Here is a 26321-nt window from a genome sequence, read left to right on the forward strand (position 1 = left end):
ATCCCTTTGCAGCCTCCTTCTGTCTTCTTCACAACTTACTCTATTTCTATACCATCAGAAAAGTTAGTAACCATATCTTTGTTCTCTTCATCCAAGTCATAGCTCAGTTGGCTGGACGGGTGGTTTGTGATGCAGTGAGACCAATATCGTGGGGTCATATCCAGCACAGGCTAAGGTCATCATAAAGGGCCTGCATTCTCAATCTAGTCCTTCAACTGAGGCACGGTAATCCTCAGATAAACTCACCACCAATTGTCTCTCCATCTCTCTTTAGCGATGGAGTAGCCTATGGTCCTGTGGGACTACAGTAACTTCTATTATAACTATAGAAAATTGAGGCTCCGTCACTGATTTCTATGGCACATGACATCTTGCCAACTCGAGAAAGACTCATTTGTGTCTGACATTCTCCTTCTCAACCTCGCGTCTCACCTTAGGTGTGGTGCCTTTCGGTTTAAGTCACCACCAGTTGTCACTCTTTAATGAAACAGCCCTATAGTCTGATAAAAGTATGGTGACTTTACCTTTTACCTTACTCTGTTTCTTGTTACCAACTAATTTTCTATTTGTATTAACACGTTACCTCCTACATCATGAGCTCCTATTTTTTTCAGCAGTCTTTAATGTGGAACTTTACCAAATGCTGTCTGGAAATCTAAGTATCACACATCCATCTTTATCCATAGCACGTTACTTCCTCAAAGAATATCAGTAAATTGATAAAACATGACTTCCCCCTCACAAAAACAGTCCTGACTGTGGCTGATTGCCTCGAATTTTCTTGAGTGGCCTGCTTTAACGATTTTAATAACAGCTTCAAACAATTCCCCTATGACACATGTTAAGCTAATTGGTCTGTAGTTTGAGAGAGATAATGGGCACTGCAGATGCTGTAGAATCCGAGATAACAAAGTGTGGAGCTGGATGAACACAGCAGGCCAAGCAGCATCTAAGTTTCACGATTTTGGCTCCCTCCCTTTTCAAATTATGCATTTACATTCTAATCCAATAGAACTTTCCGTGAATCTAAAGAATTTTGGAAAATCAAAACCAACACATCCCCATTATCTTACCGGCCACTTCTTTTAATTAATTTAGGATGAAGACCATCAGAAGCAGGGCAATTGTCAATCCAATGCTCCAGCTTGCACCGTAACAGTTCCCTGGTAATTGGAAGCTTCTTTAGAAAATGGAAAGCGACTGCACTCATGAACATCTAATTCTGGAATGTTAAACATATCCTCTATAGTGAGGTCTGATAAAACCTCAGGTCAGATGCATTTAATTCATTTAACCATCTCCTACTTTCCATCATTAATTCTCCAGACCCACTTTCTACAGGTTCAGGGGTCAATATTCCCACAGGTGGTTGGCCTAATGGAAAACTGTGCCACTCTGCCCATATTAAGAGGGAATGGGTCAGAAGTGATTGCGATTGAAGTGGGCTGGCCACCCAACATATTTTAGATGCTCCAAACCTGATCAAAAATACACCCCATGCAGGTCTGTAAAATCCAACCGCATAAAGCAACATTAACAGTGGAAAGTAAGGAGCACAATGTTACCACATCAGAGTTTGGCAACTGCAGATGATTGCCCCTACACAGCACTAGCTCTAACACTGTGCAATTTAAACCATAGTGTAAAGGGAAAGTCTGAGTCAGTTCATTTTCTTTAACATACTTCCCTATCTTACATGAAAAGATGTGTTGCCACAAAACAACAAATAGGTATCTCAGCTGCTGAGATAGAAGGCTAGGCCATTTGCTGCTTTACTTGTTGGCATCCATCAATGTATACTTCTGAGAGTAGCTTGATTGAACATGCTGAGCTAGGTCTCCCAGAATCCATGATACATTGTATAAAATATGTTCCAGGGCACCAGTGGCAAAGGGACAGCTGAGGCTTATCTCTGAAGTAAATTTTCCAGGATGTCTATGTTTATTCATACTGGTGTAGTTAGTGGTGAAAATGCAGTTTTCCCATTGCTTCAAAGGACCCAGATACCTTTCCAAATCGATTGAAATCAACTCACTTACAAACGATAGAAATCTGTCTTTTTACAGAATGCAACAGACTAATAATAAAACTCTAAGGTGAATTAGTACTATTTCATACTGCTTAAACCACATGAAAGTCAACAGAATACCTACGCTCTTTCATTCCTGAAAAAACAGGGAATCCATGAATTAGTCAGACAAACATATTGTAAATATTACATTAGTCCAAAGGCAGTCCGAACCCAATTGAGAATGCCAGGCCACAGTATTTCAGGCCAATAGTAATGTGCTCTCAAAGGGTGGGAGAGTAGCCTTGGAAGTGCCAATTACACAGACACAGGCACTGTGCTTTGTGGTGTGACTTTGGCAAGTCGACTGTTGTCATTGTGGCAGCAGCTATGTGTGCAGAGCTGACAGGCTGCACAGAAGGAATTACAGCATGGGAGGAATCTGCAGATACTGAGCCTCCAAATAAACCAGCCTGGTAACCAGCAACACCAGAACAGCAGGACCACTCCAGCAATAACTCCCAGGACGATGTAGAGTGTGAGCAGTGAAAGGTACGACTTGCTGTCTGCAAGGAAGAGTGAAAGAAAGTACAAGTTGCATCACTAAATACTAATCAACTAAAAAACATATTTGTTGCAATACTGTGATTTATTTGCAGGCTAAATTGCCAATATTCACACAGCTGGAGGGTTAGGAGCAATGCTTACAGGACTGTGGAAGTTAAGACGCAAACATGTTATGTGTCTACACTAGCCTGATCTCTAATGCTTATGTTTCCGCCTTGTTTCCAGCCAAGGAAGTCTAGCCCAGTCCACTCCTTCAATAGTAGGCCCATCAACCCATTGGAGGGAAAGGTGAAAAAACATAGGCAATTCTTTAAGGGGGTCTCTCCCTACTTGTAAACCCTACCAATTGGGGAGTAGGATTTTTATCTGCTCTTGCAAAACTTGACATAACCCACCAGAGTGGCCCTTACTGCAGCTCAGGTCCTGGACTTGATTCAGGATTAGCAACTTCTGGTTTAAGGAGTTTCTGCTTCAGGACCTGACCCTGACCTACCACTTGAGAGTGTGAATGGAGGATAGCCAGGTGCCCTTGGAGGAAGTGAGGACATTGGACCTTAACAGCACTGAATAACACAAAAGAGAAGCAAGCCACGGACCTAAGGAGTATGTCCCAGCTCTTTCAAAAAAAGAATCTAGTTGTTTCCACTGCTCTTTCCCTGAAACCCTGCAACATTTTGCCTTCAAGTAGTTATCAAATTCCCTTCTGAAGCAACTATTAATTCATTATCTACCACCTTCCTGAACACTTCAAAATCTTACTACTTACTAGAGAACAGCCCCAACTTCTCCAATGTATGCAATACAATCTGTATCACAAAATATTACAATCCTTCATTATATGTGTCAGTCTGTAACTCCAGCCAATCTCTTCTACATGCTCTCTAAAGCCTTCATGTTCTGCCAGAGAGCCCAAAATCAGACACAGCAGTTCAGCTGGGACCAAATTGTCATTTTATATTGATTTCACATAACTTGCTGGTTTTTGTACCCTGCACCCTCAAACAACAAAGGCTCAAAAATCCAAATGCTTAGTAATTGCTTTATTAACCTATTGGTTTTGCACAAGATGCTGCTTGGCCTGCTGTGTTCATCCAGCTGTACGCTTTGTTATCACCAGCTCTCGTTCAGGATGTGAGTTTGCTCGCTGAGCAAACTCACATCCAGAAACTCAACCTGAGCTACAAATCTTAAAACTCGCTACCAGCTCTCCTTCTCCTTGCACTCCCTTTAAGCTTGCACATTTAACACCTATTGTTTTGTTGATTCATCCTATCAAAACATTTCACTTTAAACTCAGTTACACTGAATGCTGTCTACTACACAGTCACTTAGATCGTCGGTCTGTCTACATCCTTTTGAAAATTATCTTTGTCAGTGGTTCCTACAATGTCCAGTCATCTGCTGATTTCCAAATTGGTCTCTGCGTTCCCAAGTTCAAGCCCTGAAAGGATACTGAAAACAGCAGTAGTCCTAAGCAAGAAAAACTTAGAAGTCTCCACTGGCTAGCTTTCTCCAGACTGAAAGGCTGCCAAACACCACCATGTCTCGCAGGCTTCCACTCATTTTGTTTCAAGCTTTTCCTGCCCTATTATCCACAGGGTTCAATTTTACTAAGTAAGCCTAATATGTGACATCTTATCAAATACTTTTTCAAAGTAATATACACTTGTGAATTCCATATTGTATGGGGAGAATTTTAAGGAGGAAATGGAAGGTGGGGGGGGGGTAGGTGGCAGAAGAAGATTAAAAATTAATTTAACATCGAAATTATGGGTGTTTGAAATGAAGCAGTTGACAGTTAGGAAGACAAGTGCAATGTTAGCATTCATTTTATAGGGTTGGAATAAAAGAGCAGGAATATACTGCAGAGGCTGCGTAAAGTTCTGTGTAGGAATAGTGTACATGTAAGAGGGAGAATATGGAGGAGTAAGGAGTGTATGAAGGAGAAGAAGTACATGGAGGAGGAAGGAGGTATATGAAGGGAAGAGAGGGTACATGAAAGAGAGAGAGATACAGGAAGGTGAGGAGGTTATATGGACGAAAGGGATATCAGGAGATGAAAGGGTTATCCCCATGAGAGAGGGAGTACGTGGAGGAGGGAAGAGACAAATTGAGAAAAGATGAATGGTGTACATGGAGGGATAACAGTGCATTTAGAGTAGAGCTGGGGAGGGTTATAGAGGATGGAGGACGTTTTTGTGGAAATTTGAAGAACATGGTGGAATAAAAGGAATCCTAACATTGCACGTCTCTTCCTAACTGTCAACTGCTTCATTTCAAACAGCCATAATTTCGATGTTCATGCCAATTATTCTTTATTCTTCATGGCTGAAAACTGATGTACTACCTCACCAATAATTCACTTCTCCTTCTCTCCATTATAACCCCTCTCCCTCTATGTAGCCCCTGCTCCTATATGCTCCTTCCCTTCATGCTTTCCCTGACTCATCCATGGACTCTCTCTCATTTCTCTCTCCCTCATGTTCTCAGTCTCTCCTTCATGGGGTGCCACAGTGATTCAGTGGTTAGCACCGCTGCTTCACAGCTCCAGGGACCTGGGTTCAATTCTGCCCTCAGATAACCGAGTGGAGTTTGCACATTTTCTCTGTGTTTGTGTGGTTTTCTCCAGGGCTTTGGTTCCCTCCTATAGTCCAAAGACAAAGCCCTGGAGAAAACCGCACAAACACAGAGAAAATGTGCAAACTCCACTCGGTTATCTGAGGGCAGAATTGAACCCAGGTCCCTGGAGCTGTGAAGCAGCGGTGCTAACCACTGAATCACTGTGGCACCCCATGAAGGAGAGACTGAGAACATGAGGGAGAGAGAAATGAGAGAGAAGAGAGAGAGTCCATGGATGAGTCAGGGAAAGCATGAAGGGAAGGAGCATATAGGAGCAGGGGCTACATAGAGGGAGAGGGGTTATAATGGAGAGAAGGAGAAGTGACTTATTGGTGAGGTAGTACATCAGTTTTCAGCCATGAAGATTAAAAAATAATTGGCATGAACATCGAAATTATGGCTGTTTGAAATGAAGCAGTTGACAGTTAGGAAGAGACGTGCAATGTTAGGATTCCTTTTATTCCTCCATGTTCTTCAAATTTCCACAAAAACGTCCTCCATCCTCTATAACCCTCCCCAGCTCTACTCTAAATGCACTGTTATCCCTCCATGTACACCATTCATCTTTTCTCAATTTGTCTCTTCCCTCCTCCACGTACTCCCTCTCTCATGGGGATAACCCTTTCATCTCCTGATATCCCTTTCCTCCATATAACCCCCTCACCTTCCTGTATCTCTCTCTCTTTCATGTACCCTCTCTTCCCTTCATATACCCCCTTCCTCCTCCATGTACTTCTTCTCCTTCATACACTCCTTGCTCCTCCATATTCTCCCTCTTGATAGGGTTGGATTAAAAGAGCAGGAATATACTGTGGAGGCTGCTTTAAGAATATTGTGAGCAACTTTGGGCCCCGTATCTAAAGAAGGATGCGCTGGCATTGGAGAATGTCTAGTGGAGGTTTACAAAATGATCCTGGAGATGAAGGGCTTGCATATGACGAATGGATGAGGACTCTGGGTCTGTACTTGGAGTTTCAAACAATGAGGGACAGTCTCACTGAAACTTACGAGATATAGAGAGGCCTGTTTAGAGTGAATGCGGACATGATGTTTCCACTAGGAAAGACAGGATCTGAGGGCACAGCCTCAGCATGAAGGGCCAACCCTTTAGAACTGAGATGAGGAGGAATTTCTTCAGCCAGAGGATGGTGAATCTGTGGAACTCATCGCCGCAGATGCCTGTGGAGGCCAAGTCATTGAGTGCATTTAAGAGAGAGATAGATAGGGTCTTGATTAGCAAGGGGAATCAAGGGTTACAGGAAGAAGGGAGGAGAATGAGGTGAGAAATATTTCAGCCATGATTGGTGGAATGGAATCCAAGATTGGAGCCCTTGATGGGCCGAATGTCCTAATTCTGCTCCTCTATCTTAGGGTAGTTATTGCCTGGTTAAAATATTCCAGTTTTATGAATGTGAGATGAAAGCACATTATCTGTGATCCCACCAATCTGGAAGGTGTGTCCAGGAGAATGGCTTTGTGTGTGTTGAAAACTTGTCAGTTATTGTGAGAAAAAAAAACTTTTTGCTAAGTTACGTCCAAAACCTTGCAGCAATTTTAATACTGCAGTTTCTCGGGAATGAATGCTTTCCTCGTGCTGTGGCTTTAGGTTTAATGGAAGGGTGGTAATTATTGAAGATATTGATGCAGTCTTCTATGTTTGCCTCCAAATGTCCCATACATCAATACAAATTCAGAAAGGGATGTTACCATGTAACTGCATCAACTAATAAAGAAATCAGTCAGAATAAGAAAGAAGTCTCCCAAAACCCTAAAGTCAGCTCCCAAAAGTGGAAACGTAGCCCTCAAGGCGAAACCCTCGAGGTAAAAAAATATCCTGTGCCCTGGGTATGTGATGCTATTCTGTGGTACTTGCTGTAGCTGGGCACATGAGGAGACATCTTCAACAAACTCTAGGGGGGGATCAGCGCCACAGAATACTGTTGGCATGATGTCACTGTATTTGACAAGATTGGAAACCAATGAAACCGTTGTCTAAGTACTTTTATTGTAAATTCAATGAGCTCTGTCAACTGCACTAAAAGTAATGGAAAAATTATTAAGTAATGGTTTAAATAAAGTACCTGTGACAGAGTCTGGATAAGGAACACTGTTTGGTAGAAGGTGATGATGTCTATTTGGTGTTTGACAAAGAGCGGTGAAGTTGACAGAAGGTGACAGTGAATTGTTAGGGTCAATAGTGCTTGGGTTGCCTTTACCAACAATGGCTGAGCGAAACAAAATCTCTATAAAAGAAGAACAACAGTGAATGCTAACAACAAGCTCAAATAAGCATTGACAAAATTAAAAGCCTTTCAACAGGTATAGTTATTGTCACAGAAGTGCCATACATCCATAACATCACACATCCACCTTGCAAAATATTGTTACTGATAATTTAAATGGATACGTAACTGAAGCAAATAACTTACTGATGTATTAGAAATTAACTAAGATCTCCCTCTGACAAATAAGTAATGAACAGTTTTTTACAAAATGTTTTTCAAAGTCACCAGCTGTCAACCATAAATACAACACAGTGACCAGCCATGTTGCACAAGAAATGGTCATTTGGCTTTGAGGTCATCCCAAAATGCTTAACAGTCAGGGAAGTCTTTTTTGAAGTGTACTCACTCTTGCATAGGTAACATTCCTTTACACAGAGGAATAACCCACAAAAATTGTATGGTGACATTAGTTTATCTGTTTCTTCTTTTGCCAAAGTGGCAGTGTCTTGAGAACCCAAAACATTCACTCTGACAGTACTCTCATGCTGTTCCAGATCCCAATCAGAAATTTGGAATTGCCCACTCTCCAAATTCTCTCCACCCCACCTCACAGTCATAACCTCCTCTGTGTTCCAACATAAATGCTCCAATCCATACACTTTAGCTTCCCACTTTGCCAACACAGCATGGGCTGATCCCTGATGAATCCCTGCATGTTTACTATATATACCATTTGGGCTAACTGTGGCCTACACCCTGGACTGTGATCTAGTGACAGCCTTGACTGACTGTATAGGAATCCCCTGGCTAGCCATTGTCCTTTACACTCATCATAAGTCTACTCCCCTTAGACTTTCTGACATGTCCTTTGGAAGCACATGCAGTGTGCTTTCTGTGAAAGTTGTTTGCACACGCTGGTGTAATATTCATACAACTTAATGCCATACAGGAACATGCACATTCAGTGCTGGCAAGCAAAACAAGCAGCCTGGCTTTTAGTTTGCTATAAAAGGCAAGGCAGGACAGAACTATATCAGATTCAGAATGAAACTCTAAATGAGATGTGTTAAAAAGGCAAGACAAGGCAAGGCAGAGATGCTGCCCAAATTAAAGTGAATCCAGTCCAACCTGTCTCTGCCTCCCTAAACTGTTCTTCCTCTCACCCATCCCTTCCTCCCACCCCAAGCCGCACCTCCATCTCCTACCTACTAACCTCATCCCACCTCCTTGACATGTCCGTCTTCCCTGGACTGACCTATCCCCTCCCTACCTCCCCACCTATACTCTCCTCTCCACCTATCTTCTTTTCTCTCCGTCTTTGGTCCGCCTCCCCCTCTCTCCCTATTTATTCCAGAACCCTCACCCCACCCCCTCTCTGATGAAGGGTCTAGGCCCGAAACGTCAGCTTTTGTGCTCCTGAGATGCTGCTGGGCCTGCTGTGTTCATCCAGCCTCACATTTTATTATCTTAAAGTGAATCCTTGCCACTTACAGCTATATTCTCATCTTGAAGGTTGAAATCCTTCAGTGGAAAATCAGGATCATTTTAATCCACATTGATTTGCCTTAAATGGGATTGTCAATCAGACTTACCTTTGCATTTTGATGGAAGAAGTTCAGATTCATCACTGCCATCTCCGCAGTTATCAATACCTTGTGAATCACAGACCAGACTCTTGGGAATACACTTTCCATTTTGACATTGGAAATACTGTTCTTCACTGCATGTTGAAGACTTGAAACCTGCAATTTAATACTTCAAAGTTTCAGGTTCTCTACCTACATTATTATTTCCACTTCCATAATCCCGGTGTTCTGGCAAGGATATTGTCTTTAGTAACCAGTTGATGGCCTATTACAATGCCCCAGATCAGTTTATGAACCCGGTACTGACAGACAAAAAAGGGTGGGGGCACGGTTTGGAATGATTTGGCAATGACTATGACGGACCATGCCAAACATTGGCTATTCACCCACTTCCATGGCCCTTTATAGCCCTTGTGCCAACATTATTACCTCCAACTGTTTATAGACAGGATTTTCATTTTGGTACTAACTGATTCTTCATAACCAAGCAAGTTACATAAGCAGATATTAGCCAATGCTCAAACATGAGCTGTTGGAGCATGTTTGATGGATAAGTCAGGATGAAGGGACTCTTTACGGTTACCAGAAAGGACTCCTTCTCACCCTCTCCTTTGCCTGAGGTGCGGTGACCCTCAAGTCAAACCACCATCATTAATCTCTCTCTGAAATGAAGTGCAACTCTGTGGTACACTGAGACTATGGTGACTTTACTTTTACTTTAAGGATACTGATGGAGTAGTAGTTAACCATACAGATAGCAGAACAAAAGACAAGAAACTTTATACAAGCTGGCGTGCAATACACATGAAAGTAAAACTGATCCGGGTACACGAGTAGAAGCGTGAGTTCTTAGTTAAGTAACTTCATTTTGGGCTTGTAGGCACAAACACTTTTGTCTGTAACTTCTCACCAACTACTACCTGTCAATGCTCGACCACTGCTATCAATATTTGCTGCTGTCTGACTGAATTATTTAATACAAGCTCATTCGACACACACCAATTGCTTGTACATCCATCCAAGATACATTCACAGATGCAATTAACACAAAAGTAGAAACTAAACACTTCACCTATATAATTAAACATGACTAACAGCATTGTAACATGCTGGGGAATAAATACCTCTCTCTCTGGGTACACTGAGTATTGATGTATTAAACATGCTCATTAATTTTTTAATACACAATTATTGATTCTAACATTTAATCTTTAATCTACACATGAGGTTAAATATAGAAGTTCTGAACCCAGTGAAATTCCTAAGATTTGCTGCAGTGAGGGCTGTTGATGAGCCCAAGTCTGCAACAATTGTACTTTATAAAACTAATGAGAATTTGCCCTTTTTACATTATAGGCTGAAGTTTAGTTCCACAAAAACAGACTGAAAGTTGTGTTGGGGTGGGAATGTGGGAGATGGTTAAAGTCTTTAAAATTGCTTTCCTGATCCAAGCTGCCGCTAACCCACTTATTTCTCCCTTTAACTTAAGCCAGACCTAAGGAGGTGGGTTGGAGCATCACAACATGATCACGAGGCCACTGGTTTCACTATCAAGTGGCTTGTCAGCTTTATGTGGGGTTTACGTGCAAATTTGGTAGAATCTGTACCGAAAGTAACAAACGTTAGAGATTGCAGGGGGTCAGACTGCATCCTTGGAGCAAGAGCAAGCTAACGTTTTGAGACTGGATGGCTCTTCATCAGACGTTTCGCGAGCTCAGCATGGCCCAAAATATTTATGGAGGCGTAGACTTGGTCAATTCAGGAGTTTGGTGTCGTCCCTGCCTCCAGGGTCCAGATGTCTATCTGTGTTTCGTGTTCCCCCAGTAACCTTCCACCAAGACATCAGATCCTCCTCTTCCACCAAGAGACATCTGACTGATCTGGTCAAACCTACTTCTTGCCAGACATACCTGCTGCTATGGTCACCTGGCCCTGTCAATCATTTTGGCCCTCCACTGACATCACTGCCATAGTGTGAAGCCAAAGCTTCACACTATATTGCAGCTATAAATTGTGGCTTTCAGATTTACATTTGAGCTTCTTCCTGAAAGCCTTCTGCATGATCCAATTATTTATTATGATTTCTGAAAATTGCAATTAAAAGTGAGAATTAATCAATTTACTTCCTGGTCTATGTAAATACTCCGTACCCTCCTTGATGGCATCACTGTTACTAGATGCCTGGAGATCCCTTTACCCAGAGATGGGGAATCCATGCCACAGAGATTTCTTTAGATCTTTGTGGACATAGTCTTTCAAAAGTATGTGAAGAGTGCATTTTTCCCACAGGCCCCCATATTTAAATATTTGGTGAATAATTAAATTTGATAATTGCGAGTTGTCCCAATGTAACATAGCAGATATGGTATTGCATTATCATGAGATTAAGAATTTTAATCACACTGTGAAATTAAATTCATGAATTTCATTGGAATTCAAAAATGATATTCATATTTGCTACTTTATGGAAGAAATGGCCACAAGTGTTGTTAGGTTCATGGTTTGCAGATGTTTTTCAGGAAATTACTTTTTAAAAACTAATTCACAGGAGGTGGGTGCAGCTAGTTGGACCAGCCCTAATTGGCCTTAGGAAGGTGATAATAAACCACCGTCTTGAACCACTGCAGCTCAAATTGAGTAGGAAGTCCCACAATTCTGTTGGGAAGGGATTACTGGATTTTGACCCAATGACACTGAAGGAATGGTGATAAAATTGCAAGGATGAGTGACCTAGTGGTGGGAGAGAGGAGCTTGAAGGTGATGTTTTTTCCCAAGTATCTGCTGCCTCTGGGCTTTGAGATGTTTATGAATTTGGAAGTGCTGTAGCATGGTTATTTAGTGTTCTCTGACACTCCTAAAATATTGCATAGCAAATTTGTAACATCCCTTTGCTTCCTCTTGCAACAGTTTTCTTTAACCGAGTTCACACTGAATTGAAATAGCAACGAGATGCTATAATGTTTCACAAAAAATCAGCTGATATTTACTTGGAGGAGGGGGACAGAATGAGATGTATCCAAGTTTGCTGATGATACAAAAATTGGTGGGATGTCATGATGTGATGAAGACACAAGGAACCTACAAGGAGATACAGACAGATTAAGTGGGTAGGCGGATGGAGTCCAAGGTAGGAAATTGTGAAGTCATGCACTTTGGTAGAAAGAATCATAATTCTATCTATTACTTCAATGGAGAGAGACTCCAAAAAATTATAGCACATAGGGATTTGGGTGTTCTTGTGCATGAAACACAAAAAGTTAGCACGTAAGTGCAGCAAGTAATTAAGGCAAAATAAATATTGGCCTTAATTGCCAGGGTTTGAATTTAAAAACACAAAAAAGTCTTTTTATAACTAGACTGGGTTTTGATGATGGCCATACCATGAGTCTTGTATGCAGTTTTGATCTCCATATTTAATAAAGGATATGCTGGTTTCGGAGGCAGTTCACTAGACTAATTCCTGGGGTGAAGGGGTCACTTATTGAGAAGAGATTAGCTTTTTATTCATTAGAGTTTAGAAGAATGAGGGGTGATCCTATTGAAACATACAGGTTTTGGAGGGGGTGGAAAATATAGATTGTGAGAAAATGTTTCCGCTTGAGGGAGAAGCTCAAACTAGGAAACACAGTTACAGAATAAGGTTACATTCATTTAAAACTGAAATTCAAATGACTTTTACTCCCCTCAGAAGGCAGCTGTAGAGAATAGCTCACTGAAAATATTTAAAGAGGAGTTTTTTTGAAATATCTAGGCATTCAGGGGTAGGAGCAGATCTTTATAGAAGGAGGCCTGAGAGGACAAACATCCTACCCCACTCCTACTTATTTGTTTTTATGAACATTCCTTTATTTTGCTTCAACCACTAGTAGCCACAAAACAACACAGCACAGACACAGAGGGGTAAAATTAAATTCAACTAGGTGGAGGGTAAAGGGTGCAGGACACGTGACAACAGATCAAAAAGACAAAAGATAAGTTTTTCATTTATGTAGCACTTTTCGTGACCACCAGATGTCTCAAAGTACTATGCTGATTAAGTTCTTTGCGATGTGTATTCGCCGTTGTAAAGGTACAGAACACAGTAGCTGATATGTGCTTAGCAAATTTCCACAAACAGCAATGTGGCAATGACTATATCGTTTTTGTTGTTGTGATGTCAATTGAGGGATAAATATTTGTTCGGATACAAGGATAGCTTTGAACTAATAACATGTTGATCATTACCACGCAACCAGACAGATAGCGCCTTAGTGTCTCACTTGTCATTTTGAACGGTACACCTAATTTTGCCCTCACATTCTTAATAACTGATAGAATGTAGAAACTGTTGAGGCTTTGGAAGTGAGAGGTCAGGAAATGTGCGATGAGCTGGCAAGGCTACAAAATGTGGTCAATAGTAATTATAAGATCATAGAATCATACAGCAGAGAAGGCAGCAATTTTGACCATTGTGTCAAAGCCAGCTCTTTAAAACGTTAATTAATCTCATGCTCTTGCTCCTTCCTCCATAGCCCTGCCATTTAATCCTTGCTGAATCAGGGCTATCAATGAAAGAATGTAATAATCTTCAAACATGAGGGACACACTGTGTAACTGGCTTCAAATTACACAGCGACAACAGATACTACTTGGAAACATGACAGCCTTATGTTAATGGGGATTAATTAAAAGAGGATTATATCTAATTTGGGTCTTTTTTTCTTACCTGAGAACCTAAACCTAAAAGGGATCTCAATCCCAAACTGTTGGAGAAGGACAAATATTTTTCATGCACAGAGCTGGATTTAGATCTTCCACCTCAGAGAGAGGTGGGGCGAAATGCTGAGTGTTAAATGTTTGTAAACATAGCTCGAGTGTGTCACCCAATAATGGCTGGAAAAGATGTTGAATTAACTCTGTAAACAGAGGAGTCTGACATGGGACTTGAATTCAAAGTTTCTGGTCCAGAGGTAGTACAGTGATAGCATCCTTACAAGATGTATAGTGCTTGATACATGCACATAGATGGCATTTGCCCTTAAAACATCAACATTTTCCATACTATGATAGCATAGTGGCTGCAGGAAGTTTTTCTGACCTTTTATACTCATTTTAATAAAAGCTTTTGTTACAGTTCAGACGCATTAGAGAAATCTCATTGAAATGTGCAAAGCTCTGGCTGGGCTGAATGCAGGGATGGGGTTCCTCCTGATTGAGGGTGGGGCCTGGGGGTTCAGAAGAAAGGTCATGGTCTGGATGGGGTTAAGCTCTTTAGGGCTGAGGTGAGAAAAAATTTCTTCACTCAGAAAATGATGAAACTGCGGGATTCTCTCCCACATAAGGGTGTAGAGGACAACACCCTGAGCATTTTGACAAACAAATGACCTTGTGGAAGCTAAACAGTGTTGAGGGGTATGGGGAGAGGGCAGGGGTACAGGGATAAAAGAGAGGATCAGCCATGATCATGTTGAATGGCAGAACAGGTTCAATGGGCTGAATGGGCTACTCCTGTTACAATTTTCTATGTTTCTAGTTCTACAGTCAAACATTTAAGGCTAGCAATATGTGATTGGCCTTTGATTATACATCTTTCTCATTTCCAATGTCTGTAACAGAAGCTAAAATTGGATTAGGTGCATAATGAACAACTAATCCAATATTGTCCATCTTATGGAAGTGCCGAAAGTCAAAATGACTTGCATCAAATGCAACCAACAATACAAGGCAGTGGAGTTAATAATCACAGGTGATCATAATGCATCCTAGTTCTGTAAATGTATTTCTAACAGTGATTGATTAAAACTGTCATCAGTGGGTCAGAGCCTGATTATTGCTGTCGAAGGAAAACATTTTGTTGAAGCTTTTAATCTTGCACTCATCAGAATAATTTGCAAGAACACTGATTCAAGGGGAAAACAAGCATTTGTAAAATAAACCAGGAAATGCCTATCATTTATTTGGTTGTCAATATAATTGTTTGCATAATCAAGATTACCCGGCAAAGGTTGTCCAAATGCCCAATCAGCCAACACATACAAAACCTGCACCAGCAGGTCCAATATTAGATGTGATTCTGCAATTTGGGATTGCCAGTCAGACTTGCATTGTGGGGCATCTACATTTAGATGCTACATAAATTAATACAAAGGGCCCTGTTCTTTGCATATTGAAAGATTGTATTTACACATTGTACCTGTTTTAATGTAACAAAGGCAGGTGAAAGGAATTCACTAGTTCATTTGTCAGACAATGCCTTGACCATTCAGAGTTAATCTTCCTGGTTTGAAAGTTAAACAAAGCCTGGCAGTTAACTGTCAATCAGCATTCAGCATGGCAAATCAGATTTTACTTGCCACCAAACCAAATATCTCCTCTCATATGGTACATTCTGGGTTTTCTCCTTGAATTGGTGTTCTTGTGTTTTGTTCTGATGAGTGCAAGATGTGAATCTTCAAGAAAATGTGTCTTTTTCTTTCAGCAATGACCAATCCATCCTACCATAATTGACATCAGTAATTTCTTTAAGACATTTGCTCTTATTTTAAAACCAACAGGATAGACAATACCAATATCCTTTGTGTATTTGCATTAACATGGAGTTTTAAAAGTGTTCAGCGAATGTGTTCCCCTTTTAAGATACACATCTCATTCCTTTCAAAACTTGTAATTGAACTGTACTTTCTCTTTATGCAAATAACAAAATAAATACTGTACCTGGTTGAAAAGATGTGAAATCTCCAACAAAGTCCACTCGGGGTTGCTGACCTCTAGTAACCAGTCTCAGCGTCATGTAATTCCCAGTTGATAAAACTGGCTTGGGGATCCTCTTCCCACATAGAATGGAGCGAATAGGTGGTGAATGTCTATCCTTGCCATCATAAAATTGTACATATGATCCAGCATTGCATGTGTCAGTAACCTCCTCTGCCCGAAGTGGCATGCCCACTCTTTGACCTGGTCTGGTGGTACTCAGCAGGGACAGAGATCCTGTCGCATTGTGCTGCGGTAATTGAAGTGCAGTGGTAGGCTGAAGGATAGAAGACTCTCGGAGCAGACTGTAGACCAAGAAGAATCTAAACTGGAACTGAATTTTGTCTTTGGGGGCAGTAGCCTCCATTGTGAACTCACAGTCAGTCCCAACAGTGACAAAATAGCCCTTTTGAGATTCTTGGTGCGAGTTGATAATGATCCCATCAGCCCTGATGCTCTGTCCACAGGAATCCACCAGACTGACTTGGAGTAGTAGAAAATTCAGTTGTGTTATTGGTTGTATTTACTGGTTCTACAAAATTTCAGCAAATTCCGATAAGATTCTTTTTGAAAACATCTGATCCAGTAATTTTATTCCCCTCCATCCTTCCGTGTTTAGCTGTATTATGTGAAATGTAATGTGAAATGGTGACGTTTTATCTGATTTTTCTTTATTGAGACTAAGGAATGAGACACTGAAGCATAAGAAATGGAGCTGGTGTAAGCAGTTATGGTATATCAGAAAGAGTGGTGTTTCATGCTGAATTTAAACGGTGTACTTATGAATGCAAATATCAGGTTATAACTTAGCTGTGCTAGTTTTTCCAATTTCATCTGCCCTCAAAGCACTGTGATCCCTTAAGCGTGTTGTCTCATCATGAACGTCATAAATGACTGCTCATTATGCATTCTGACTTGGAACATAATTGTCTAACATTAACAAAATGCTAAAATATAAAATAAACAGAAGAAAAAATGAAATACAGCGTGTCTTCATTGTAAGGAAATGAATGCCTGAACACACTCCTTGGAATTTTCTTAAGTTACCCATAGTTCATATGAATAGCTTTTATTGAGGCAATGAATTGAAGTTACTTTCTTTAACAATGAATACAATCTGCTCAGTCTTATATTCCGTGGGGCAAACAGTAGTAATGAAAGAAAACTGGACTTTTATTAGGGTTCTGCAGGGATCCTAATGAAAGAGATGCCTGGGCTTAGATCTATCATTGTTTCCTTAAACCACACGACCCAGGGATGACATGGACAACACGGAGATTTACTATGCTTTTCGGCATTTATTAGTGAGGTTTCCAGGGGCTGAGGGAAGTCTGGTTAGGATATTCATAAGAATGTTTAAAGCTAATTTGCTTTGTTTATCCCTCAAGTTTATTGTTAGCGGTTTCTCTGAGCCTGTTTGCCTTTATACTTTGCTGATTGCATTTGAAAACATTATCTTGAAAGAGTTATTTAACGATTACCTCGCTGCTGTTGGATGCCTTTGTTTGCTGCACTATTTATGCTACATCCCCCAAACACCACGGTACTCAGCAGTTAAGTATCTGTGAATAATAGCGAATGCACCGCAGTAAAAATTCTCATAAGGTAGCAATTGATACGGTGAAGCATTTTGCTCCAAGACCTGTCCTCCACGTATCAGATAAAAAGCCCATGGTTATGCTGCATACCAGCCTTAAACTTGCATCTGCAGCTGATCCTTTCCAAAATGGCAGCAGAGGAGTTATTTTGCAGTGCATCTATATATTTGCAGTTCAACAAGTGGCTGTATATACTTTTGAAGTATGTGATAATACGTTTTGTTAGAAAGAGCATGGAAAGACATTTTAGTAATAGAGAGTGCTACCCTAAAGGTTTTGCAGGAGCAGAAATGCCTGGGTGTAAATTTGCATAAATTAGTAAAAGAGTTAGGTGATTTAAAGAATGGTTCCAGGGATGAAATAAAAACCACAGTTATTAAAATAGATTGAAATAGAGTGGAACTGTTTCCATGGAGAAGAGAAAGCTAAAAGGAGACACTGAAGTTTTCAAAATCATGAGAGATTTGAGTAGCGTGCATAGGAGATACCGTTCCTGCCTGGAAAAGGATCAAGACCAGGATTTAAAGTAATATGTTTGATGTGAAGAGAAAAAATCTTTATCACACAGCTGGTGGTTTGAGTCTGGAAGGCACTGCCTGGACATGTGGTAAGTTTCAATCAAGGAATTCAGGGGCATTAGATGATTATTTAAATTGAAACACGGTGCAGACCCATGGAAACAATGGGAGGGGGGAAAGGGGGGTAGCAATAAATCATGATGATCACTCAGAGAGCTGGTGTAACAAGATGAGTTGAAAGGTTGGGGAGACTGTTAAACAAAAGTCTGTGGATTTTTCACTTTACTAATAAATGTGAGGACTACAAGAGCAATCCACCTGTATTAGACCTACCTAAAACACAGGAGTCTGGATTCAATTCTGTGCACCTTACTTTAGGAAGGATGTTAAGGCCTTATGTAGAAAATAGAAGAGATTTCTGAGAATGATAGCAGGAATGAGGCACTTCTGTTATTTTATAGATTAGAGACATTGAGAGTGTTCAGTCCCAGCTATAAGCTCCACTTCCAAGAAATTAACTTTATTCCTCTCCCTGACAACTGCCTGACACTGGACCAGAATGTTCTAATGAAGGGTTATCAACTTGAAAACATTATTTTGTTTTCTCTCCACGATGATTCCTGACTTGCTGAGTATTTCTAGCATTTTCAGTTTTTATTCCAAACTATTTGTAATCTTGGTGCCATGCATAATTATGAGGTTATACTCTGAGCGCATATGCATGACATAACTATTTCCAACTCTGTAATATTACCCAATTCCACTACCAACCCAGTTCTGCTACCGAAACCCACAACTGTACGTTTGTTATCTTTATAATTGATAATCCAATGGACTCAATTTTCTACCCTTCATAAATATGAGGTCAGCCAATGCTGCTGCAAGTATGTTAACTTGCATTAACTCCCATTCACCCTTCTTCACCTTTGTACTCACTGGTCGTGTATTGCACTGAGTAACACCAGCGCAGGCTCAACTGGAGGCAGTTATTATTGCATTATCCTCTTTTATACTGCCTCAGCCAAGAAGTTAGCAGAAAGGCAATGTAACAAAAGCTTGAGCAATTGCTCAAATGCCCAAAACTCCCTTCCCACTTAAAATGTAAATTGTGATAAGATCTCTCATAAACCAATCATGTTTAAAAGAAAGGAATCCTTATGAAGCCAATGGAAAGAAACCTGATAGAAAATATTTCAAATGTTTTCTCCAACAATTATAGTTCAAACATTAACCGATGATGGAGATTCACAACCAAGAGTAAGCCTTCCTTTAAATAGTCAATATAACTATGGATAAGCATATGGACGTACATGGTATAGTGTAGGTTAGATGGGCTTGAGATCGGTATGACAGGTCGGCACAACATCGAGGGCCGAAGGGCCTGTATTGTGCTGTAATGTTCTATGTTCTATGTTCTATGTTAACTAAGACATGTGGTACATAGTTACAACACTAATTAACTCCTTTAAAAATGTAATACTATGGGCAATCTCAGTCTTTCCAACACAATCCTCATTTTGTAGGATCTCTCATGTCACATCCAATTGTTTCAACCTTTGAGTTGTGTTTGCAGCAGAACATCTGATGTCACCAGACATGGTCAACATTGGCAAGGCACATGTCTATGAATCCTCTCTCACTTGGATTATATCAAAACTGATGCTACAGAATTCCCAGAGACTCCCTTCTCAATTCCTCTAAGCATTCTGGTGGGCTCTGACAAACCTAAAACAGCAATGGGTCTCGTTCAAGCCATAATCCTTTGTACTTCCTGTTTTCAGCTCTTTTCTGATTCCATTGAATGACTGCTACACAGTCCCTGCTTTATTCTCAGAGGCCTGCTTCAACATCAGGAACCATTTGATGACTGACAAGTAGAAAACTATTTCACTTGAAGAGAACCTTACTTGTTTCCACTTTCCATTTATTCTTGAAGTGCTTTGATTAGCGAACAGAAAACTGCAGAATGACCCAAACCGATTGCAATTAGTTTTCAATTTACTCTACTTCTCTGATGGGAATTTCTTGGTAACTAATGATATCATAATTAGGAAACCAATTAACTTTCAGAATATTCCCTAGTTCACTCTGTTCTTAGAGAAAATCATATAAAATAAAGATGTTTCACAGCGCATAGCTCATTAGAAATGTCACATTGATATAAAAGTTAGCAGAACATATTATGACTAAACCAATATCAGCAATACATGAAAACTTAACAAGCTACATTGCATACCTCCACCAATAACCACTAATACTCCTAGAGTTACAGATAAAAATGTTTTTACTTAATGTTAATAATGAAACAATATATATTTCTTCCTCTTTATGACACTCTGCCAATTAACCTATCTGGCTTTTTTCTCTTTCTCATCTCTTTCCACTTCAATCCACTTCACCCTATTCCTTCAACATCTCTCATCATGTCAAACTGGAACTTTGACTCTGCTAATAGCTCCACTAATGGTTAGAACTATAGCACTGATTGATCAGTCAAAGACCCTAACTCACTCTGCTCTATGTAGGATAACGTGATACTAGAAAACTTTCAGTTTCTTTGTGATTTACACTTCCTTTTTACTTTCCCTTGAAATTGTAGGAGCAATTTGGACTATACAAGGTTTCTTATGCTCTCCCTTTGACAGGCATCCTTTTCAAGCAAGTGATCTACATTGATGGAGTATTTCTGTAAGCTTCAATCAGTTTATCAGCTCTTATGTTTTTACAACGTCAGTCACATGTCTCTCCATGTTATCTTAGCTTCTTATCGTCTCAGTGGTTTTTCATTATGACCATCTGACAACACTGAGCTGTTCATGTTTCATGCTTCACATATCATTGTACATCTTCACTCTGCCTTGCTTTTCTCTTAATTTGTTTAAGACTGATATCAGTAATAAAGTAAGCCTTGTCCTATGATCATGTTCAAACAACAACTTGTAAAAGTGAGGAATCTGTTGTAGGCTGCAGGATTACTCTTATAAGATAACAGAACATTTTCCACCTGTGTCAAAGGGAGGTACAGAAATTACTGTCTAGTTTGCAATTGAGCAAATAATTCTATAAAGGCCTTCCCATAATGTATACACTTCATTCTGCAGCGTAACTCAATGCTGGGGATATGGTGGTGCATTTGGATTCCACTCTTACTCAGAAATATTTCAAACCCTTTTGATTTAAATTGTGGATCATTAGCTGAGACAAAAACCTCTGGCAACTCAAACTTCAAGCCAACTTCGGAAAATCTCAACAGTTTTAGCACTTGTGTGTCAGACATTTATCTACTTACTGCAGCCATCAACAAAACAGGTTTTTATTTCCCTTCAAGGAAATCAACATGTATCTGTTTCCATCATTTTCTTGTGTTTGACAGTGAAATGGAAACCTTGGTTGGATCATGCATACATTCTTCATTCATTATTAGATACCATTCACAACTTTTCACCAACTCTTTAATATCTCTATCCACCTACTGAACCAAGATAGTTTCTGAAATAAAAAGCAAAAAAAGACCTGTGGATGCTGTAAAGCAGGAACAAAAACAGAAGTTGTTGGAAAAGCTCAGCAGGTCTGGCAGCATCTGTGAAGAAAACAATCAGAGTTAATGTTTTGGGTCCAGTGACCCTTCCTCATAACTGATGGCAGCTGGAAAAACATCGGTTTATATACAGAAAATAGGCAGAGAAACAGAAACTTTAAAATGTTTGCTGGCTATCATGGCAACTGACCTAAGCTGGTAAGTTTAGCTTCTGAGGACTGGATCCTACAGAAATTTGCTGAACTTGTCCTGTCAGGTTTGTTCAAATAAACAGCATCTTGCAATTTGCAACTGTAGTAAATCCTATGTAACAATGCCCTGTTATATATTGTTTCAAAGATAGTAGGAACTTCAGATGCTGGAGAATCTGAGATAACAAGGTGCAGAGCTGGATGAACCCAGCAGGCCAAGCAACATCAGTAGAGCAGAAAAGCTGACGTTTCGGGCCTGGACCCATTTCTGAAGAAGGGTCTAGGCCCGAAACATCAGCCTTCCTGCTCCCTTGATGCTGCTTGGCCTGCTCTGTTCATCCAGCTCTACACCTTGTTATCCCTCTTGTATATTGTTTAGTTTTAAAGTCAGTTAACAGTGCCTGTATTGTCATTTAGCACTGCAAGTTTGATTTCAACATATTTCCCACCTGTCGGCTGCACAGGCCTGTGACCCAATCACTGCCATTTTGAAGCTCTCTGTCTCACTCACTAATACTTTAATTTGAAGCCAAACCTCCAAACTGCAGCACCTGCTGCTCCCCAACCTAGCCCCTTACTGCTGTCCCACCGCCTCCGCTGCTCACTGGCTCATCCTCTTACCAATCCTTGCTGTTGTCAAACCTCCCACTTCCCAACTCTCTCACTCACCATATACCTCTCCTCAATCCTTGTTACAAGTCCATAAGAAATAAGAACAGGAGTGGGCCACTCAGCTCCTTCAACATGCTCCACCATTCAATGGCTGATCTGACACTCCTCACATTCATTTTTCTGCCTTTCCCATAACCCTTGATTTCCCTCCTGATCAAAAATCTAACTCAGCCTTAAATATACAAAGACTGTGCCCCCACAGCTCTCTGTTGCAAAGATCTCTAAATATTCACAACTCTCTGAGAGAAGAAATTCCTCCCTCCTAAGTTTTATGAATAATGGCTCTAGAAATGAGCAGCAAAAGGCAGGAGAAAAGCTTCCCATCCTCGTCATCGTCTTGCACTGGGTAAGACTAACACATACTTAACAGCAGGCAGACATTATTCAACTATCACTATTTACACAGCAAGAACAGGAGACAAAGCGATATAAAAATTGCTAGGATTTTGCAGCATACTACACTGATGATCTGTATCAGCTACTGGTCAAGTAACCCATTGATTTTACATCCTGAGTGATTAAACACAGGGTTGCACAGGTCTGAACAGGAAGAATGCTAATTTTTTAAAAAACTTTAGGGTTTGATGAGTTTAGGGAGAAGGGAGGGATGAGGCTAGAGAGGGATTTGTAAGCAAGAAGAATAATACCTATGAAATCAAGTCAAAAAATATTTATTTGGGAGCCTTTGATGCATTTAAAACAATAACAATGTCCCTGAAAGGGTTAGTCTGAATCTAGCCAAAATCTGTAACAGTAGAGAAAATTTAAACTCAATTCAGGACGTGATCCCTTTACGAGAAAGTCCAAGATAAATCTGGTGTCCAAAGTTCAATTCCCACAATCTGCAACAGGAACTTGCCATAATTTTAGTTCAACTAGTGTCAGTCCCCAAGAAGAATTATTTGAAAACATTGCTGACTAAATAGCGTGTGTAAGGTATTGTTAAACCAGAAGCCAATACTGATGAGTGAGCAGTGCAGTAACAGGGGAACAGGACTCAGTGCAAGTTGGGATAAAGGCAGTCAAAATTCACACATGGAGTAACAGGAGAGATAGACACATCAATATGGGAGTTAACAGCATATTTCAGGACTGTGTAGAGGAAGTGGAGGTCAGTGATGGAGCTGTAACTTAGAAAGGTAGAAGGCTGAAAGTTTTAGGAGAGGAATGATAATAGCAGATATCAACGGCATGGGTGCAGTACCATAGGGAAGAGAGCTATTTATCAGAATCAACTTTAGCAATTAGTGGGAGAGGTGTAGTGTCTGCTGGACATAATCCCGAGAGGTAGTTAGGGTCTTGATTCAACTTATGTTTCGTAAAAAGACAAAAAGAAAAGAATTTGGAAGTTATTCCTGAAAAATTCTGAGAATATTCAGAAAAGATTTTATTCTGGTTGGGTGTAACCCAAGTCAAACTTAATTAGAGTGAAGCACATTGTACAATATGCTCCATAAGAAAGTGCAAACATTGATTTTAACTCAAGAACAGAACACTAGAAAGAACATAGTATTCAGCTTATTAAAGGGGAATTGACTGTGTGTTGGGTATTAGGAGGCAGGGACAGTCAGAAAGAAGAAAGTTTACAATATAAATAAGGAGTGGACAAAGCTGGATAAATGGATGTAGCTGGGAAATGTGACCAAAATATGGAATTGAATGATTCGTCACTTGTATTTTTGGGGAAAATACACAGTGAAAAGCTTCAACTGGGCAATTGAGAAAAATTCAGACAAAGGATCAGCCAAGGCAAGCACTTACAAGTGAAGAAAACTGGGAAAAAAATATAGAAATTGAATTAAAACTGAATGAACTGCGGATGCTGGAAATCAGAAACAAAAACAGAAATTGAAAGTGGTTTAAAAACAAGGAGATTTGGAGGGCATGCCCACACTCAAAACTCAAATGGAGGACAGAAAGGATTTACCTGTTTGCATGGAATCTACATGCAGCGTGTTCAATATGAGGAAGAGAAGGAGCTGCAGAAATCTCACCAGGATTCTCTCCATCTTCTATCTCCTTTAACGATTCTCACTTTTCCAAATAGACGAGGTGGGATATCCTAGAGCCTGGCTCTATCTGAGTTCACCCATTCCACCAACAAATACACCATTTCTTGAATAAACTTTCAGAGAACTAAAACAGGGGCTGTACTGCGAATTTGTTTTCTCTCTCAGGCTGATCTAGGTTTTGAAGGGAACTGGTGGCGGTGGATCCCTAAGGACAAGGATGTTTGGTGCACAAAGAGGTGACAGTCTTTCTTTGTCCATTTTATCCCCCTTCATGTATGTTTTGGGGGAAACCATGGAAACAATGTGAGTTTAATAGAGCAAAGAAAACAGTGAGAGTAGCCGAGGCAGTGACATGCCTTTCTGCCAATGCTAGTCGTTTGACAATGCCAGGTTGTACAAATTGCAGAATTAATAGTTCTGCCCTTCCTTCGAGTATTTACAACTGAGCACTTCGAAGCTGGCAACTAACCACTTTTGTACTTTGTTGAATTGTGACCAATATTAATGTTAGCCTTAAGGTCCAACTCCTTAAACCAAGATCTGGCGCCTTGCCCCACAGAATGAAGCTTAAGACACTAACCCGTACATTTCAAATTATTTGTCTCTAATCATAAAACTTGGTGCAAGGCACCAGGCAGACACCAGAAACACTGGCTGACAACATTCAGCATTACTAATTACACTCACTATATAGGCAGCTAACAGGCAGCGATGTTTTACAGATAACTCTTCTCTGGGGTCTGAGACTATTTGAACTAAAATTATGGTGGGTTCCTTTTGCAGATTGTGGGAATCGAAGTTTAGACACCAGATTTATCTCGGATCATCTCATAAAGGGAACATATTCTGAATTGTATTTAAATTTTCTCTACTGTTACAGATTCTGACTAGTAAATGACTATATGCTGACATTTGCAGGGACATTGTTATTGTTCTAAATGCATCAAGAGTTCCTAAACAAAATATTTTTCTACTTGATTTCATGGGTATATAGTATTTTACCCAACTATTAATCTCCAATTATATTTTCCCTTTTAATACTAAACAATAGCGAGTTACTACCTCCATTTGCCATTCCCAGGAAAACAAGTTCACTGACAATCAAATTTCGGAAGAACGTAAAAAGGACCAGGCATAGGCCATCTGGCCCCTTGAGCCTGCTCCTCCATTCAATAAGATCATGGTTGATCTTGTCATGGACCCACCTGCTCACCATAACACTTAATTCCTTTACGGCTCAAAAATCCATCTTTGCCTTAAAAACATTCAGTGAGATGGCCTCAACGACTTCACTGGGCAGGGAATTCCACTGAATCACAACCTTTTGGGCGAAGAAATTCCTTGTCAACTCAGGGCCAAATCTACCCTGCCTTATTTTGAGGCTATGCCCCCTAGTTCTAGTTTCATCTTGCAGTAGAAACAACCTACCCTGCTTCGGTCTTACCTATTCCCTTCATATATTTCTACAAGATCCCTCCCCCTTAGTTTTCTAAATTCCAATGAGTTTAGTGCCAGTCCCCTCAATCTCTCCTCGTAACCTCTTCTCTCAACTCTGGAATCAACCTGGTCAACCTTCTCTGCACCCCCTCCAATGCCAGCGCGTCCTTTTTCTAGTAAGGAGACCAAAACTGTACATAATACTCCAAGCATGTCCTCACCAGCACCCTGTACAGCTACAGCATAGCCTCCATGTTTTTACACTCCATCCCTCTAGCAATAAAGGACAATATCCTTTTTACTGGTACATACTTTTGCTGAGCACTTTGAAAATCTGACAGTGTTCCAAAATTGTCCCACCATACAGTCTTTGCTTCCAGTCTACCTTGGCCAACTCATCTATCATCTCAACGTAGTCTCCTTTGATTAACCAAAAAACACTGGTATTGGATTTTACTTTCTCACTCTCCATCTGTATTTTAAATTCATATTATGATCACTCTTTCCAAGAAATTCCTAATTATGAGATGATCAATTAATCCTGTCTCATTACACAGGACCAGATCTAGCATAGCTTGCTCCCTTGTTGGTTCCATTACATACTGTTCAAGGAAACTATTG

The 26321-nt window shown here is 40.3% G+C and overlaps 1 protein-coding gene across 1 annotated transcript; it reads right to left on the minus strand.

The window, feature by feature from the left end:
• Window positions 1–2312: 2312 nt before the first annotated feature.
• Window positions 2313–26172, minus strand: ldlrad2 (low density lipoprotein receptor class A domain containing 2). The gene is made up of 6 exons (XM_059638035.1): window positions 26013–26172; window positions 16013–16217; window positions 15699–15931; window positions 9012–9161; window positions 7276–7437; window positions 2313–2574 (listed from the first exon to the last, which is right to left on the minus strand). The coding sequence occupies exons 1-6, from the start codon at window positions 26170–26172 to the stop codon at window positions 2327–2329; spliced, it is 1158 nt and encodes a 385-aa protein (XP_059494018.1). The 3' UTR covers window positions 2313–2326.
• Between the last annotated feature and the right edge of the window lie 149 nt (window positions 26173–26321).

The sequence above is a fragment of the Stegostoma tigrinum genome, chromosome 28 (genome assembly GCF_030684315.1).
Source record: "Stegostoma tigrinum isolate sSteTig4 chromosome 28, sSteTig4.hap1, whole genome shotgun sequence".
NCBI classification, from domain to species: domain Eukaryota; kingdom Metazoa; phylum Chordata; class Chondrichthyes; order Orectolobiformes; family Stegostomatidae; genus Stegostoma; species Stegostoma tigrinum.

Coding starts and splice junctions, on each gene's coding strand:
- ldlrad2 (XM_059638035.1), bottom strand. CDS start 26,172: ATGGAGAGTGAGAAAGTAAAATCCAATACCAGTGTTTTTTGGTTAATC. Junction 16,218..26,012: donor TTTCAAAGTGCTCAGCAAAA/GTATGTACCAGT, acceptor TACTACTCCAAG/TCAGTCTGGTGGATTCCTGT. Junction 9,162..15,698: donor TTTCACATCTTTTCAACCAG/GTACAGTATTTA, acceptor ATTAAATTGCAG/GTTTCAAGTCTTCAACATGC.